This window comes from Musca autumnalis, unplaced genomic scaffold, assembly GCF_047663935.1.
Source record: "Musca autumnalis isolate F117 unplaced genomic scaffold, ASM4766393v1 scaffold_2, whole genome shotgun sequence".
NCBI classification, from domain to species: domain Eukaryota; kingdom Metazoa; phylum Arthropoda; class Insecta; order Diptera; family Muscidae; genus Musca; species Musca autumnalis.
The window spans coordinates 107,774,834-107,792,700 of NW_027411755.1; the positions used below are offsets into that span (position 1 = coordinate 107,774,834).

The window sequence follows — 17,867 nt, forward strand, 5'->3', positions numbered from 1 at the left end:
CTTCTACTTATCCAAACATCTGGAAAACCGCCCGTATTGTTCCTATTCCTAAATCTGGTACAGTCAGTGGGCCTGAAGATCTTCGTCCCATTTCGAAACTTCCAGCCTTATCGAAGGTAGTAGAGCACGTTATGCAAAAACAGATTCTGGAATATACTTCACCTATGATATACAAATCTCAATATGCATTTCGAAAAGGACATAACACCACGACTTTACTGATACATCTCACCGATTCAATCCGTCAGAATATTAATGCCAAAAAGATAAGTGTCATGGTATCGCTTGATCTATCTAAAGCGTTAAACTGTATTAGCCATGGAAACATGATTGTAAAATTGAATATGGAGTACAATTTTTCTAGATCGGCCTGTAAGCTTATTTATTCCTACCTCTTTGGTAGAACGCAATTTGTATCTTTAAATGGTAATGAGTCTGATTTGGTAGATTTATTTTCTGGTGTTCCCCAGGGCTCGATCTTGGGCCCGTTATTATTTGTCCTTTACATGAATGATTTGCCTACTATTTTAACCCACGAATATGCCGCACTTTTATATATGCCGACGATGTTTTTCTGTTATTTACTGGAAGTGGTTCAGGTATTGACATCTTGGAAAGTTCTATAAATTATTACTTGGATAGGCTTTTGCAGTGGACATCTTCAAATTCGTTACAGGTCAACACCTCTAAAACGAAAGCTATGGTATTTAAACCGTCTAATAGATCAGTGGTTAATTTAGACATTTTTGTGGGAACTGACCTGGTTGAGATTGTCGAGAAACACAAATGCCTTGGTTTATTGCTGGATGCCAGGCTTACATTCAAACCACACATTGATGTTATTTATGGTCGGGTTTGGGGAACTCTACGCAGGATCAGATCTACTAATTTGTTCTTTCCACCTCGAGTGAAAACTATTTTAGCCCATTCGCTATTATTGTCGCAAGTTATATACGGGATAGAGGTCATTTCTGGTACAACAGGTACTCTTATTCGTAAACTCAAACGGATTGTTAACACTATTGTTAGATTTGTTTATAATGTCCGTGTACGAGATCACATATCAGACTATGTTAAGGAGTTTCTGGGTTGCTCATTCCATATTTTTTTGAAATATCGGAATTTGATTCTCTTCTACAACATTATTAAAACTGGCAAACCTATTCCATTATGCTCTTCCTTTATATTTTCGAGATCTACGAGAAATCCACAGTTATTTATACCTCGTGTTGTACGGTCTGAATATTCCAGATCCTTTACAGTTAGAATAGCACGCATTTGGAACAGATTACCTCGTGAGCTTAGGATATTTTCGCATTCCAATAATGTGTTTCGTCTCAAATTGCGTTCATACCTTTCAGAACCTACTCAATCAGAAATATAGCTTCTGCTGCCTTGACCATTTACTCCCCTATTTTGAATCTATTTTGAAATTCTTTTTATTATTGGGAACAAATACGAATTTTGAGTGCACTATTTTGCACAAATAATTTTTTATATGTATGTATTTTTAAATATTCTCAGGTTTAACATTAGTACTGTGTAATATATTATTGGCCTTTAAGGCTTCCATATTACTGAATAAAGAAATTGAAATTGAAAAAATCTTTACAATTTCTTGTCATAACCGTGTTTTCACTATTTCCGAACAAAATCTCGCTTTAACAATGTACATTGGCAAAGAGAACGTTTACCTCGCAAATTTAAGGCAAACTTATCAAAATTTGATCTGCAAAATCAAAATGCAGAGTTTTGCAAAATACGCTTTACCGTTACAACTTTTCACTTAGCAGAAATAAAGTTTTTGGAACAGAAATCAAAAAAAGAGCTACAATTGTTTGAAAAGTAAGCAAACTCACTTTATAATTAGCAACTTATCACTTATCAAAAATAATGGTTCTGTGGAACACTTAACTTTGAGAATTGTCAAAAATATTGATAAGTGCAAAATGAAAAGTTTATAAGTTGTTTCGTGGAATAGGGCCCTGGTCTTTGGAATGGTGGTAGTAGAAGATCCTCGATGACCGCATTTTTTATCACTGAACTTTGTTACATTCAATATTGTTAGTCTATTATTAGCCGCAAATGTCATAAAAATGCATAATGACCGCAAAAATTTTCAAAAATTGTATAGTTTTATAGTACTGATTTTCCCGTTGCAATAATTTTGTTGTCAACCCCAAGTAGTAGTTAGTTCTTATTTTTGGCCGTATTTGTTATAAATCGCAAATAACCTTTGCATATTTTGATGGAATATTGTTGTAATGACCTATAGCAAGAGATTTGCACAAAAAACCGTATATTTTTTACATAATTTGTTGCCATAAACGAACAATTAATATGAAATTTTCTACAATTTTGGTTTTTGCAATACATTTCTTGCCTAACTGTATGTATTTACCTGAATTGACGCTAAAGAAATCCGCCTCATACACATTCCGTCAGGGCGAAAACAATTTTTTCGCCTCTGTTTGTGAATTTTGACATTTTAAATCATTGTTTCTTCTTTCAATTCGCTTGCTGGAGGACCTGTATTATTGGGCCGTGGGCACTACTGACAAAACAATTAAATGTGCAATGGGCTGTGTCAATTCTAATCAACGGAGGAGTCAGACTAGAGCTGGCAAAAAATCGATGGCACTATCGATTATTTTTTTAAAAAATCAATATCGATAGACAGTCTATCGATATTATCGGATTAAAAACACCTAACCTAAAATCCATTGAAATGATAGACATTACGCGGCTCACACGTACACATTTTTCCAAAAAGTAAATTGTATTTTTATTAAATAAAAGCAATTGTTTATCTCACTTATATTTCTATGAAGTACTAGTGCAAAATGTCAACAAAAGCATATAGATTACCCCAATTTTTATTTCCAAGTTAACGGTGATGAAAAATAATATCGATAGCTATAGATTTTTTGAAATGTAAATATCTAATGTCTGGAATATCGAACGTAATCCTACAAGCTGCGATGATGGCTTTTAACTTCAGGAGGAACATGGTGAGTTTCACAGTTTGCACATGATATGAACTTGAGTCTGACGAGTGAATCGCCCATCTCATTCAGTTTTGAGCTACCCTCAGTAATTATTCCAAGAAGATACATTTAAGTTGAAGTTGATTCTCCTCTAGGGCGTGTATGTTGCCCAGGTACACAAATGACACTAACGCCGGAATGAAATGAAACATTCATATAAGTAATATCGACACCTCCAAATAATAGTATGCTAAGTCTAAAAAGTGAGTTTTGCAGGAGAAGCTCTCAAAGTTTGGAAATTTTTTTGAACTTCAGTACTATGCTAAGTCAATATTTGTTTATAACTTCTGCTCAGATTGGCCGATCATTACCAAAATTAGACAGAATTTAAGTTAAAGGACGTTCGACACCTCCAAATAATAGTTTGCTAATTCTGAAAAGCGAGTTTTGCAGGACAAGCTCTAAAAGTTTGGAAATTAGTTTGATCTTCAGTACTATGCTAAGTAAATATTTGTTTATAACTTCTGCTCAGATTGGCCGATCATTACCAAAATTTGACAGAATTTAAGTTAAAGGACGTTAAATATAAAAATGTAAAGAACTTGAAAACATGCTAAGTCGACTTAGCATACTATTGTTTGGAGGCGTCGATATGGAGGGCCTTTCATGCAGATAATCCTGCAATCAGCAGGAGATGTGATTAGGTGACTCAAGCCCAGTCTCACAAGACCCGTTATTCAGTTGGCCGTAAAGGATTCCAAGGCATATACCATAAACTCGCGAGCTATCCTAAACTTTGGTGGGTTGAAGTACATAGTAACATATTAGGAAACGAATTAGCAGATGAACTAGCTTGGGATGGCAATAAGTCGATTGATTTACAAATTGATGAGACCTACTACATCACCAATCTATGTACATTTGATCTACCTTGAGAATGCGCATTGCAGATGACTTATGAATAGACATCGGATTTTGCATATTTTTTAATTATAAAGATATGAAAATTCTGATTGGACCAAAATTCGTTTCAAAGAAAACTGAATTCAATAACAGGGTCATATTTTGTATTTATTTTGCATATTTGCGTATTTTGCATTTGCACAAAATATGCAAATTTTGCGAAAAAAAAAATATGCAAACTGATTTTGGCCGAAAATTGTCATAAAAGTCGTAAAATTGTCATTTAAAGTTGGAAAAAACATCAAAAAATACTTAAACTGTTCCAAACTAAGACTGTTGACCGTTTAACGTCGACTTTTTCAGAAGATTATTATGTTATTAAGACCGTTTACGACAGTGTGGTGTAGGGTATAAAAATATGGTATCGTAATACCATTTTTTTATTATTAAACTATACAAAAATATAAAATATGATAAAATGTCAAACGGTTTATGTAAAATTTAATATTTTCTTTGTCTTAACCGCAATTTATTTTTAGCATTGGGCTGGTTTTAACTCAAAGGAACAAATCGATTTCGGCTTTTTTTCTCTTAGTATTGTTAGATTTTAAGATTGCCTAAGTTTGAGCACAATTGGAATATGTTACCACGTGCTACTGGACCTTGAAGTTATGAAAATATCAATTTTTGGCTGTTTGGCGATTTCGGCGACCCATATATCTCTGGAACGGTTAAAGCTATTTGCCAGAAATCAAAAAAAGAGCTACAATTGTTTGAAAAGTAAGCAAACTCACTTTATAATTAGCAACTTATCACTAGACATCGGATTTTGCATATTTGCATATTTTTTAATATTAAAGATACGAAGATTCTGATTGGACCAAAATTCGTTTCAAAGAAATCTAAATTCAATGGCAGGGTCATATTTCGTATTTATTTTGCATATTTGCATATTTTGCATATGCAAAAAATATGCAAAATATGCAAAAAATATGCAAAATATGCAAAAAATATGCAAAATATGCAAAAAAATATGCAAAATATGCAGAATATGCAAAAAATATGCAAAATAAGCAAACAGATTTTGGCCGAAAATCGTCATAAAAGTCGTTAAATTGTCATTTAAAGTTGGAAAAACCATCAAAAATACATAACAGTGTTCTAAACTAAGACTGTTGACGGTATAACGTCGATTTTTTCAGCAGATTATTATGTTATTGAGACCATTTACGACAGTGTGGTGTAGGGTATAAAAATATGGTATCGTAATACCATTTTTTTATTATTAAACTATGTAAAAATATAAAATTTGATAAAATATCAAACGTTTTATGTAAAATTCAATATTTTCTTTTTTGTAGCATCTTAATTTAATTTGTAGCATTGGGCTGGTTTTAACTCAAAAGACCAAATCGATCTCGGATTTTTTAGCCGGGGATCCACCTAAACCTTTTAGTATCGTTAGATTTTAAGATTGTCAAAGTTTGAGCACAATTCGAATATGTTGTGGTACTGGGGCCTCGAAGTTATGAAAATCTATTTTTTTTTGCTATTTGGCGACTTCGGCCCATACATGCGGTTAAAGCTACTTGCCCGTATTACGCATTTAACTAAAAGCTATTCTGTTCTTAACATTTCTTGCTGAACAACAAAGTACGTAAGTGTTACTGAATTCAAGATAATACACCCAATGTCCCGAAAAAGGCCTTAGGGAAAAAATTGAGTCTATTAAAAAAAAACAACTTTTTTCATCCTATATTATCAAATTTTTGCGAATGAAAACGAATATAATTTACTTTATTTGAAAATGTTGCCTATTAGGGCGAAGGTCTATTTTTTCTATTCATTTCTCGTTGGAGTCGAGCTTAATGACCGATGATGTTTGCAAGTGAAAAAGGAAAGCTGAAGATTCGAACCCCCACAACCACCATTATGTGACATGTTTCGCTTTTGTAGAGGCTCATCAGACATATGGCATATGGAATGGCATCGCTATCCATCAAGCATTTCCTTTTTCAAATGTAATTTTGTTTTTACAAAGATGGACATTTGTACATTCATTGTATGGCTTCAATGACAAACGCATACATTTTGTTCATACATATTCTAATTTACTTATGCCCGTAATTTCAACGTCTGGGTAAACGGGTAGGTAGCTACCTATTAGTTATCTTTACCTACGCGTTTGGTAATTTTTACATGCCATTTACCGAGGCGTGTAAATTTTGAAATCATGTGGTAATATTGGTGATTTTCATTCATGATTTCGCAAAATCATTGCCACATAGAAGTGTTTTACAACTTTTAACACATTGGCAACGATTAACCAGGTAAAATCCTTGGTGTAAGTAACACGGCCGTTTTTGACTCGGTAACGTTAACTATGCGTTGAAATTATAAAATGTTGCTTACACGGGAGATATCTGTGAGCTCATAGATAGCTACGTCTTGAAATTACGGACATTAAGGGACTGACATAATGGAGTTTTGGAGCCATCTGGGTACAGATGACAACTTGGTGATGAACTCGACTCCTTGCTATGTCGCTCACAATTTTCAAGATATTTACCATCCTTTACCCCTCCTGGTAATTGATGTTCTGTGGTCAATTTGCATTATCTTTTTCAAGAAATTCAGAGTTAAAGTTTAATCACTTGAACAACAATTAAGTCTCACTTGTAATTATGCCTGGTAAACCTTTTTCTAGGAATTCCGGCAGTTGATTTTTGAAAGTTTGGATCGATTATTTCTGGAGAAATTTCTATCTTTGCTTTGTTAAGATTTTTTTCGTCTTTTGGAACTTTACGGTGTTTTGCACTATTAGATCAAACAATGCCAGACCAATAAATTCAGGACTAAGGTACCACCTATGATTTATCATTTTGTTATTTCCTTTATCTGATATTTGTTTGTGAATGCCTTTCGTATTAAGTAAATCTTCAATGCGGTTTAGGTCTTGTTATGGACCTAAAAATATTTCTGAATATCGTTTTCACTATTTTTTAGTAAACTCAATCTCTTGTCTCTATTTCTTTTTAACATATTGATAATGTTTACCCAATATATCCTATATTATATCTATATAAACATTATCTTGTTCATTATACGTTTTGTAAAATCAATAACCCAAACTCTCACTTATAACACTCAGTTGTTGTCGTGTGGGATACCAAATAAACAAATAAAATAGAAAAAACATTCTGGGGCGTCCAGTCTCGAACGATTTAAACGCCTGGTGCTTCTACGGCCTCTTGTTCTTGGTCAGTGAGCTGGGCGGTAGTTTTAAAACATCCTTGCCTACTTCGAACTTGGATTTGTCAATCGCAGACTATTCTTATAGAAATCTCTTGAATATGTTTGGTTGATGTCCGGATGTGCTTCCAAACTTGCAGTCAAAAATCCCTCTCAACAATTTTTCTGATAAGTCTGTACGGTGGTACAGAAGCTCTTGACCTAATATCTGCTCGAGCTGGTGAGACCCCATTTTTCTAGGTATTTGTACACTGCTAGTTCTTGTTTCTCCCATGAGCTACTGTCAGCTGCAGGAACACCTAGGAGTTGTTCTTTACCCCCATGTGATACCAGAACAGCAACCCGTTTTTTCTTCCCTGTTTTGAAAATATCTGGTAATAGTTTTCCATGCCAGTGTACACAAAAAGCCTCGTTCCTTGAAGCTGTTGCGTTTATTTTTCACGGTTTATTCTCCGCTGTTCACGGATAAAGCTTCTAGAGATCTTATATTTGTAGGGATCATCTCCGATAGCTTATACTGTAGCCATAATGATACTAGTAACGTTCATATACACCTTACAGGGGTCCAGCACCAATGACAATTGCATAGTTACGATTTTCTTGAAGCCACGCTTGATTGTATTCGGGACAGATGGTTCTTCAGATTCTACGATACGTTTAGCATCAAAACAAGACCTAGACCTCATTGAAAATGTATTGAAATATGAAAACGTTGACACACAAATTTTCGAAAAAGGAAATAACAACATAATTAATAATCTGTGTTATCTTAGTCCTGAACTTGCTGACCTGGCATTGTTTGATCCAACGGTGCAAAACGCCGCAAAGAGTCAAAAGGCGACAAAAATCTTAGAGCAAAGATTCAAATTTCTTCAGAAATATTCGATCCAAACTTCCAAAAGAGCAAATGCCGAAAATCCTAGGAAAAAGGTCTGGCATAATTCTTGTTGTTCAAGAGATTAAACATTAACTCCGAATTTCCAGGAGGCGCAAAGGATGGTAAACAACTTGAAAGTTGCGAACTACATAGCAGAGCGTTCTTCAAGTAGCCAACTGTACCCAGATAGCTCCAAAACCACATGATGTCTGACTCTCGAATAAATTTAATTTAGAACAAAATGTAAAAGACATTTTTTTTCATTCCAAAAATTGGTAAAAATGAAGAGAATGTTTTTTTAATAGTCTCCATTTTCGCACAAAGGCGTACCTAGTCACGTTTTTCGGGACATTGGCATTATTATCTCGAATTCTGTAATACCTATTTAGTATTAGATTTATTATATATACTTATATTTTGTTGTTCAGCAAGAAATGTTAAGAACAGAATGGCCTTTAATTTAATGCTTAATATGGACAAAAAGCTTTAACCATTCCAGAGAAATGGGTCGCCGAAATCGCTAAATAGCCAAAAAATGTAGATTTTCACAATGTCGATGCCCCAGTGGCACATGTTAACATATTCCAATTGTGCTCAAACTTTGACAGTCTTAAAATCTGACCAAACTAAAAAGTTTATGCGGTTGCCGCCTTAAAAAATCCGTCATCGATTTGTTCCCTTTGAACAATAACCAGCCCAACGCTACAAATTATAACAAAGAAAATATTGAATTTTACATAAAACGTTTGATATTTTATCAAATTTTATATTTTTTCATAGTTTAATAATAAAAAAATTGTATTACAATACCATATTTTTATACCCTACACCACATTGTCGTAAATGGTCTCAATAACATAATAATCTGCTGAAAAAATTTACGTTATACCGTCAACAGTCTTAGTTTAGAACACTGTTATGTATTTTTGATGGTTTTTGCAACTTTAAATGACAATTTAACGACTTTTATGACGATTTTCGGCCGAAATCTGTTTGCATATTTTGCATATTTTTTGCATATTCTGCATATTTTTTGCATATTTTGCATATTTTTTGCATATTTTTTGCATATTTTGCATATTTTTTTGCATATTTTGCATATTTTTTGGCATATTTTTTGCATATATTTTGCATATTTTTTGCATATTTTTTGCATGTTTTTGATATGACCCCAAATATCGAAAAGTTGACCCTTAAAACACCTAGATCCAAAATTTGAGTCCAATCAGATGAGAAATAAAAAACATGCAAAAATCCGATGTCTACTTATCACTTATCAAAAATAATGGTTCTGTGGAACACTTAACTTTGAGAATTGTCTAAAATATTGATAAGTGCAAAATGAAAAGTTTATAAGTTGTTTCGTGGAATAGGGCCCTGGTCTTTGGAATGGTGGTAGTAGAAGATCCTCTATGACCGCATTTTTTATCACTGAACTTTGTTACATTCAATATTGTTAGTCTATTATTAGCCGCAAATGTCATAAAAATGCATAATGACCGCAAAAATTTTCAAAAATTGTATAGTTTTATAGTACTGATTTTCCCGTTGCAATAATTTTATTGTCAACCCCAAGTAGTAGTTAGTTCTTATTTTTGGCCGTATTTGTTATAAATCGCAAATAACCTTTGCATATTTTGATGGAATATTGTTGTAATGACCTATAGCAAGAGATTTGCACAAAAAACCGTATATTTTTTACATAATTTGTTGCCATAAACGAACAATTAATATGAAATTTTCTACAATTTTGGTTTTTGCAATACATTTCTTGCCTAACTGTATGTATTTACCTGAATTGACGCTAAAGAAATCCGCCTCATACACATTCCGTCAGGGCGAAAACAATTTTTTCGCCTCTGTTTGTGAATTTTGACATTTTAAATCATTGTTTCTTCTTTCAATTCGCTTGTTGGAGGACCTGTATTATTGGGCCGTGGGCACTACTGACAAAACAATTAAATGTGCAATGGGCTGTGTCAATTCTAATCAACGGAGGAGTCAGACTAGAGCTGGCAAAAAATCGATGGCACTATCGATTATTTTTTTAAAAAATCAATATCGATAGACAGTCTATCGATATTATCGGATTAAAAACACCTAACCTAAAATCCATTGAAATGATAGACATTACGCGGCTCACACGTACACATTTTTCCAAAAAGTAAATTGTATTTTTATTAAATAAAAGCAATTGTTTATCTCACTTATATTTCTATGAAGTACTAGTGCAAAATGTCAACAAAAGCATATAGATTACCCCAATTTTTATTTCCAAGTTAACGGTGATGAAAAATAATATCGATAGCTATAGATTTTTTGAAATGTAAATATCTAATGTCTGGAATATCGAACGTAATCCTACAAGCTGCGATGATGGCTTTTAACTTCAGGAGGAACATGGTGAGTTTCACAGTTTGCACATGATATGAACTTGAGTCTGACGAGTGAATCGCCCATCTCATTCAGTTTTGAGCTACCCTCAGTAATTATTCCAAGTAGATACATTTAAGTTGAAGTTGATTCTCCTCTAGGGCGTGTATGTTGCCCAGGTACACAAATGACACTAACGCCGGAATGAAATGAAACATTCATATAAGTAATATCGACACCTCCAAATAATAGTATGCTAAGTCTAAAAAGTGAGTTTTGCAGGAGAAGCTCTCAAAGTTTGGAAATTTTTTTGAACTTCAGTACTATGCTAAGTCAATATTTGTTTATAACTTCTGCTCAGATTGGCCGATCATTACCAAAATTAGACAGAATTTAAGTTAAAGGACGTTCGACACCTCCAAATAATAGTTTGCTAATTCTGAAAAGCGAGTTTTGCAGGACAAGCTCTAAAAGTTTGGAAATTAGTTTGATCTTCAGTACTATGCTAAGTAAATATTTGTTTATAACTTCTGCTCAGATTGGCCGATCATTACCAAAATTTGACAGAATTTAAGTTAAAGGACGTTAAATATAAAAATGTAAAGAACTTGAAAACATGCTAAGTCGACTTAGCATACTATTGTTTGGAGGCGTCGATATGGAGGGCCTTTCATGCAGATAATCCTGCAATCAGCAGGAGATGTGATTAGGTGACTCAAGCCCAGTCTCACAAGACCCGTTATTCAGTTGGCCGTAAAGGATTCCAAGGCATATACCATAAACTCGCGAGCTATCCTAAACTTTGGTGGGTTGAAGTACATAGTAACATATTAGGAAACGAATTAGCAGATGAACTAGCTTGGGATGGCAATAAGTCGATTGATTTACAAATTGATGAATCTGTTAGACCTACTACATCACCAATCTATGTACATTTGATCTACCTTGAGAATGCGCATTGCAGATGACTTATGAATAGACATCGGATTTTGCATATTTTTTAATTATAAAGATATGAAAATTCTGATTGGACCAAAATTCGTTTCAAAGAAAACTGAATTCAATAACAGGGTCATATTTTGTATTTATTTTGCATATTTGCGTATTTTGCATTTGCACAAAATATGAAAATTTTGCGAAAAAAAAAAATATGCAAACTGATTTTGGCCGAAAATTGTCATAAAAGTCGTAAAATTGTCATTTAAAGTTGGAAAAAACATCAAAAAATACTTAAACTGTTCCAAACTAAGACTGTTGACCGTTTAACGTCGACTTTTTCAGAAGATTATTATGTTATTAAGACCGTTTACGACAGTGTGGTGTAGGGTATAAAAATATGGTATCGTAATACCATTTTTTTTATTATTAAACTATACAAAAATATAAAATATGATAAAATGTCAAACGGTTTATGTAAAATTTAATATTTTCTTTGTCTTAACCGCAATTAATTTTTAGCATTGGGCTGGTTTTAACTCAAAGGAACAAATCGATTTCGGCTTTTTTTCTCTTAGTATTGTTAGATTTTAAGATTGCCTAAGTTTGAGCACAATTGGAATATGTTACCACGTGCTACTGGACCTTGAAGTTATGAAAATATCAATTTTTGGCTGTTTGGCGATTTCGGCGACCCATATATCTCTGGAACGGTTAAAGCTATTTGCCAGTATTATGCATTCAATTAAAGGTCATTCTGTTCTTAACATTTCATGCTGAACAACAAAGTACGTAAGTGTTACTGAATTCGAGATAATAAAGCCAATATCCTGATGGAGTCTATTGTAAAAAACATTTTTCTTTCTATATAATCAATTTTTGGGAATGAAAACGAATATATTTTACTTTATTTGAAAATATTGCCTATTAGGGCGAAGATCTATTTTAATACTAATTTTAATTAATTTCTCGTTGGAGTCGAGCTTAATGATCGATGATTTTTGCAAGTGAAAAAGGAAAGCCGAAGATTCGAACCCACACAACCACCATTATGTGACATGTTCCGCCTTTTGTAGAGACTCAACAGACATATCGCCCGTGGAGTGGCTTCGCTATCATCAAACATTTCCTTTTTCAAATGCAATTTTGTTTTTACAAAGATGGACATTTGTGCATTCATTGTATGGCTTCAATGACAAACGCTTACATTTTGTTCATACATATTTAAATTTACTTAAGGGACTGACATAATGTGGTTTTGGAGATGACAACTTTGTGATGAACTCGACTCCTTGCTATGTCGCTCTCAATTTTCAAGTTGTTTACCATCTTTTACCCCTCCTGGTAATTGATGTTCTATGGACAAGTGGCAGGATCTTTTTCAAGAAATTCGGATTTAATGTTTAGTCTCTTGAACAACAATTAAGTCTCACTTGTAATTATGCCTGGTAAACCTTTTCGGCGGTTAATTTTTTGTAAGTTTCGAATATTTCTGGAAAAATGTCTATCTTTGTTTTGTTAAGATTTTTGTCGTCTGTGGGTTCTTTACGGTGTTTTGCACTATCAAATCAAACAATGCCAGGCCAATAATTCCAGGACTAAGGTACCACATATGATTTATCATTCTGTTATTTGCTTTATCTGATATTTGTTTGTGAATGCCTTTCGTATTAAGTAAATCTTCAATGCGGTTTAGGTCTTGTTTTGGACCTAAAAAATATTTCTGAATATCGTTTTCACTATTTTTTGCATTAAACTCAATCTATTGTCTCTATTTCTTTTCAACCTATTGATAATCTTTACCCAATATATCCTATATTATATCTATGTATATAAACATTATCTTGTTCATAATACGTTTTGTAATATCAACAACCCAAACTCTCAGTTATAACACTCAGTTGTTGTCGGTTGGGATAATAAATAAATAAAATGGAAAAATATTCTGGGGGCATTAAACCAAGGTGCTTTTACGGCCTTTTGTTCTTGGGAAGTGAGCTGGGCAGTAGTTTTAAAACATTCTCGCTTCCTTCGAACTTGGTTACGATAGTTACGATTTTCTTGAAGCCACGCTTGAATATTTTCGGGATAGATGGTTCTTCAGATTCTACGATAGGTTTAGCATCAAAACAAGATCTAGATCTCATTGAAAATTATTGAAATATGAAAACATTGACACACAAATATCAGTAGTATCTTAGTCCTGAACTTGTTGACCTGGCATTGTTTGATCCAACGGTGCTAAACACCGTGAAGAAATATTCAGAAATATTCGATCCAAACTTCCAAAATAGCAACTGCCGAAATTTCTAGAAGAAGGTCTGGCATAACTAAATGTGGGACTTCTTGTTGTTAAAGAGATTAAACATTAACTCCGAATTTCCAGGAGGCGCAAAGGATGGTAAACAACTTGAAAGTTGCGAACTACATAGCAGAGCGTTCTTCAAGTAGTCAGCTGTACCCAGATAGCTCCAAGACCACATGATGTCTGACGCTTGAATAACCCAGATATGCCCATTGCTTGATCGCGATCATTTTAAAAGTATTTTTATATTATTTTAGAAGCAAATGTGAAATAATAACAGTATGTTTATATGTTTTTTAAACATTTTTTAAAAAAAGTGGTTTTTGAGGCCACTTTTGAACACAGGGTTTTATCATATAACTGGGAGTTATGGGACACAAAACATTTGACATATAGTCCAAAAACACCTTTTCGGCATCTAGTTAACGTTTTTCCGTAGTAGGCTCCACATCGTGTATGTTTTCGTTATAAAACTACCCAATAATTAATCGGTCATAACGCAAATCATTGTAAAAACTAAGCGATAGGTGGCAACTTCTATGAACTAGACCTCAAAACTCAAAAATAGTAGCTCAAAATAATGGAATCACATAATATTCCAAGAGCTACAGATGTGTACTGAGTATATCACCAAAATAAACGGTACTTTGATAAACATAACATATCAAATTAGCAAGAATTTTGTGTGTCCTATATATAGGACGTTGGGCATATCTGGGATAAATTTAAATTAAAACAAAATGTAAAAGACATTTGTTTTCATTCCAAAAATTGATAAAAATGAAAAAAATTATTTTTTTTTTAAATGGACTCTTTTTTTCGGCCTAAAGCGTACCTAGTCTCGTTTTTCGGGACATTGGCTATATTATCTCGAATTCAGTAATACTTACGTATTTTGTTGTTCAGCAAGAAATGTTAAGAATGACCTTTAATTTAATGCTTGATATGGACAAAAAGCTTTAACCATTCCAGAGAAATGGGTCGCCGAAGTCGCTAAATATGCGGGTGCCGCCAAAAAAATTCGACATCGACTTGTTCCCTTTGAACAAAAACCAGCCCACTGCTACAAATTACGACAAAGAAAATATTGAATTTTGCATAGAACGTTTGATATTTTATCAAATTTTATATTTTTGCATAGTATAATAAAACAAAATATTGTATAACAATACCATACTTTTATACCGTACACCACACTGTCGTAAAAGTTCTCGATAACCCAATAATCTGCTGAAAATCGACGTTAAACGGCCAACTAACTTAATTTAGAACACTTTGAAGATTTTTGAAGATTTTTCCAACATTAATTGACAATTTTACGACTTTTATGACGATCTTCGGCCAAAAACTGTTTGCATATTTTGATATTTTTGCATATTCTGCATACTTTTGCATATTTTTTTGCATATATTTTGCATATTATTATGGTTGGAAATGACGATCACTGAGACCCGTTACGGGTCACTGTAGGATTAAGTCTCTAACTTCAAGATGGGATAGAGACGATCGTGCCATCTGCTTAGCAGGTGTCTCTTACTGCACACAAGAAGACACCAGTTACTGAAAAATTCCAAATTCCTTTGCCTCCCAAACCAACTACCAATCCATTAAACGAAAAATCAGTCTCGTTTGATACTATAGTTTGAGTTTCCACAAAAAAGACTTTGCCAGTAAAATCTGTTACAAACAACTATTTCTCCAAAAAATTTCTCTATACAATCCGGACAAGATCCTGTTTACCGATGGTTCATTTAACGGACAATCCACAGCTTTCTCGGTAGTGGAGCAGATTTCACCTAACAACTTCATTCCAATTTGTAAGGCTCGATTACCAAACTACACAGGAATTTTTACAGCTGAATTTAGTGCGGTTAAAGCCGCTATTGCTCATGCCATGAATGGATCGAAAACGTTAATTTGTATAGATAACCTTAGAGTAGTCAAAGCCCTTTTGGAAAATAAAGGAGGAGTTTTCAACAACATAGTTTTTATTCCAAACCATTGTGAAGTCTTATGTCTTATGGGTTCCGTCACACTCGTGCATAGAAGGTAATGACTTTGCTGATAAAATAGCGAAAGACGGCTTAAACCTCCCCAACATATCCAACATGCCTTGTTTCACTTTTGGAATGATCAACATTTTCAAATCAATACGAAATATAAAAAATCGAACAAATTGGCAGTCATCCCAGACTTTTCTTAAATGTGTCAATCCAACCATACCTAGAAAACAATACTCTGCTAATCTTAGTAGAGCAGACTGCGTTTTCCTTGCCCGACTTAGGGTTGGAAAATGTATTTTTAATACCCGTCACTATTATGAAAATACAATACCTGCTACCTGCTCGTTTTGTGGTGGTCTGCTGACTGTTTCACATATTCTAGTGGAAAGTCAATACTCTGCAATAGGTTTATCTATTGATAAAATTCTGTTTGATGTTTGAATCAGAATTTTAAATAATTTCCTATAAATTACACTTATATATTCCTATTCATCTCAGTAACTTTTCATGTATATATGTATGTATATAATATATATTTCCAATTATGCTGTATATATTAAATTCAGTTTTTTAAAATTCAGTATTAATTGTATCGTGCGCATATGGTCTCTGTTACCCGGCACCTGAAACCTATATTTTAAAAATTAATTTGTAAAATATATTGTAAATAAATAAATAAATTTAACAAAAACCTATCACGACTTAGCAAACGCACCTAACCACTTTCTTTTCTTCTTACTCCCTTTATGTTCCAGTGCAATATTACAGCATTATTCTTCATATTCAGGAAGTAACCATCATCTTTAAAATAACTGACAGTGGTACATACGAAGATTGTTATGAACATATAAAATCCATTGTATTCGAATGAAACACCGTGTTGTTCAAGATCGTAATAGTTATTTGCTAAAAATGTGTTAATGCTTAAAAGTAGTTCTACACTCATACAACAAATTCATCCTTGTTAACTATGTTAACTAGTTTTACTGTCAAGGTAGTATCCTATCAACATGGTACGGATCAGTTCAAGAAGTAAACATGAGAAAATGTAGATATGTCAATACTTACACTTGTCTTGAAGCGGTTGTCTTTTGGTGGTATTTTTAGCTTTGATTTCCAACCCATGTCGTCACCAATGTTCGTGACTTTGTTTAGATTGCTGCAAACAAAAGAAAAACATTTCAATGATGTCTTTGTAATTATAAGTTCACCATATTCCTTAAAATACGTCATAAACAAAAAATGAAGGTTAATAAAAATGATGAATATTAAACTCGTGAGTGTGTAGATTTCTATTTTAAACTACTGATACGCCAATAATAAGATTTTTTTTTAAATATGTGTATTAGGGTGGTTTTAAAAATTCGATGTCGGATTTTTTTATGCGGCACCCCCTAATGTTTTTATTTTTGTTAGATTTTAAGATTGCCACAGTTTGAGCATAATCGGAATATGTTAACACGTGCCACTGGGGCCTCAAAGTTTCCATGGGCCCTATATATAGCTCATGTTAAAATCCGATCCGGAAGGATTACTTGTTTAGCCACAGAAATGAACTGGTAAATCAGCATCTTACAAGACTTTTTTGGCAGAACAGAAACACAAGTAAGTCCACGATACAAATACCTTCAAATCACAAAGATGGAAAATGAAGATTTTAAAGAATACGCTAGTCGTGTGAATCTTCAGTGTGAACTTTTCAAACTGGATAACTTAACCACAGACCAGTTCAAGTGTTCAACTTTCATACTTGGTTTTAAATCATTATAAGACAGTGACATCAGAATCCGTTAATTAAGGCTTCTCAATGAAAGTAAGGAAGTAGTCAACCTAGAAAAGCTAGTTGATGAAACACAAAACATTTTAAACTTGAAAAGTGACACAGCACTAATTGAGGGAAGTCTAAAACAGTGCAACAAAATTGGTAAGCCACAACAAAAACAAAAGTTACTACTCCAAGCACAAGTGTACCAAATGCGAACAGATTGGTCCCGAAGATGGATTTTGCAACAGCATGCACAGGCAGAGAAAATCAAATCACAACAACAACAAACATCAACGGAGCAAAATCATTCATGAACAAAATTCAAAGATGAATAATCAGAATTTCAACAAGAACAAAACAAAATTCAATACCAAAACTATATTTTCAACAAAGCAAGTACAAGGAATTAAGAAAATATGTCTCAGTGAGTATTAATTCAATACAAGTGAAATTACAAGTGGATACA

General features: G+C 33.4%; 1 protein-coding gene across 2 annotated transcripts in view; it reads right to left on the bottom strand.

The window, feature by feature from the left end:
- Window positions 1-17,867, bottom strand: part of me31B (ATP-dependent RNA helicase me31b) — a 48,646-nt gene that overhangs the window by 10,748 nt on the left and 20,031 nt on the right. For both annotated transcript variants that reach the window (XM_073968716.1, XM_073968717.1), the window contains exon 3: window positions 16,705-16,795. In XM_073968716.1, the coding sequence (XP_073824817.1) occupies window positions 16,705-16,795 (91 nt within the window). The remainder of the gene's footprint in view (window positions 1-16,704; window positions 16,796-17,867) is intronic.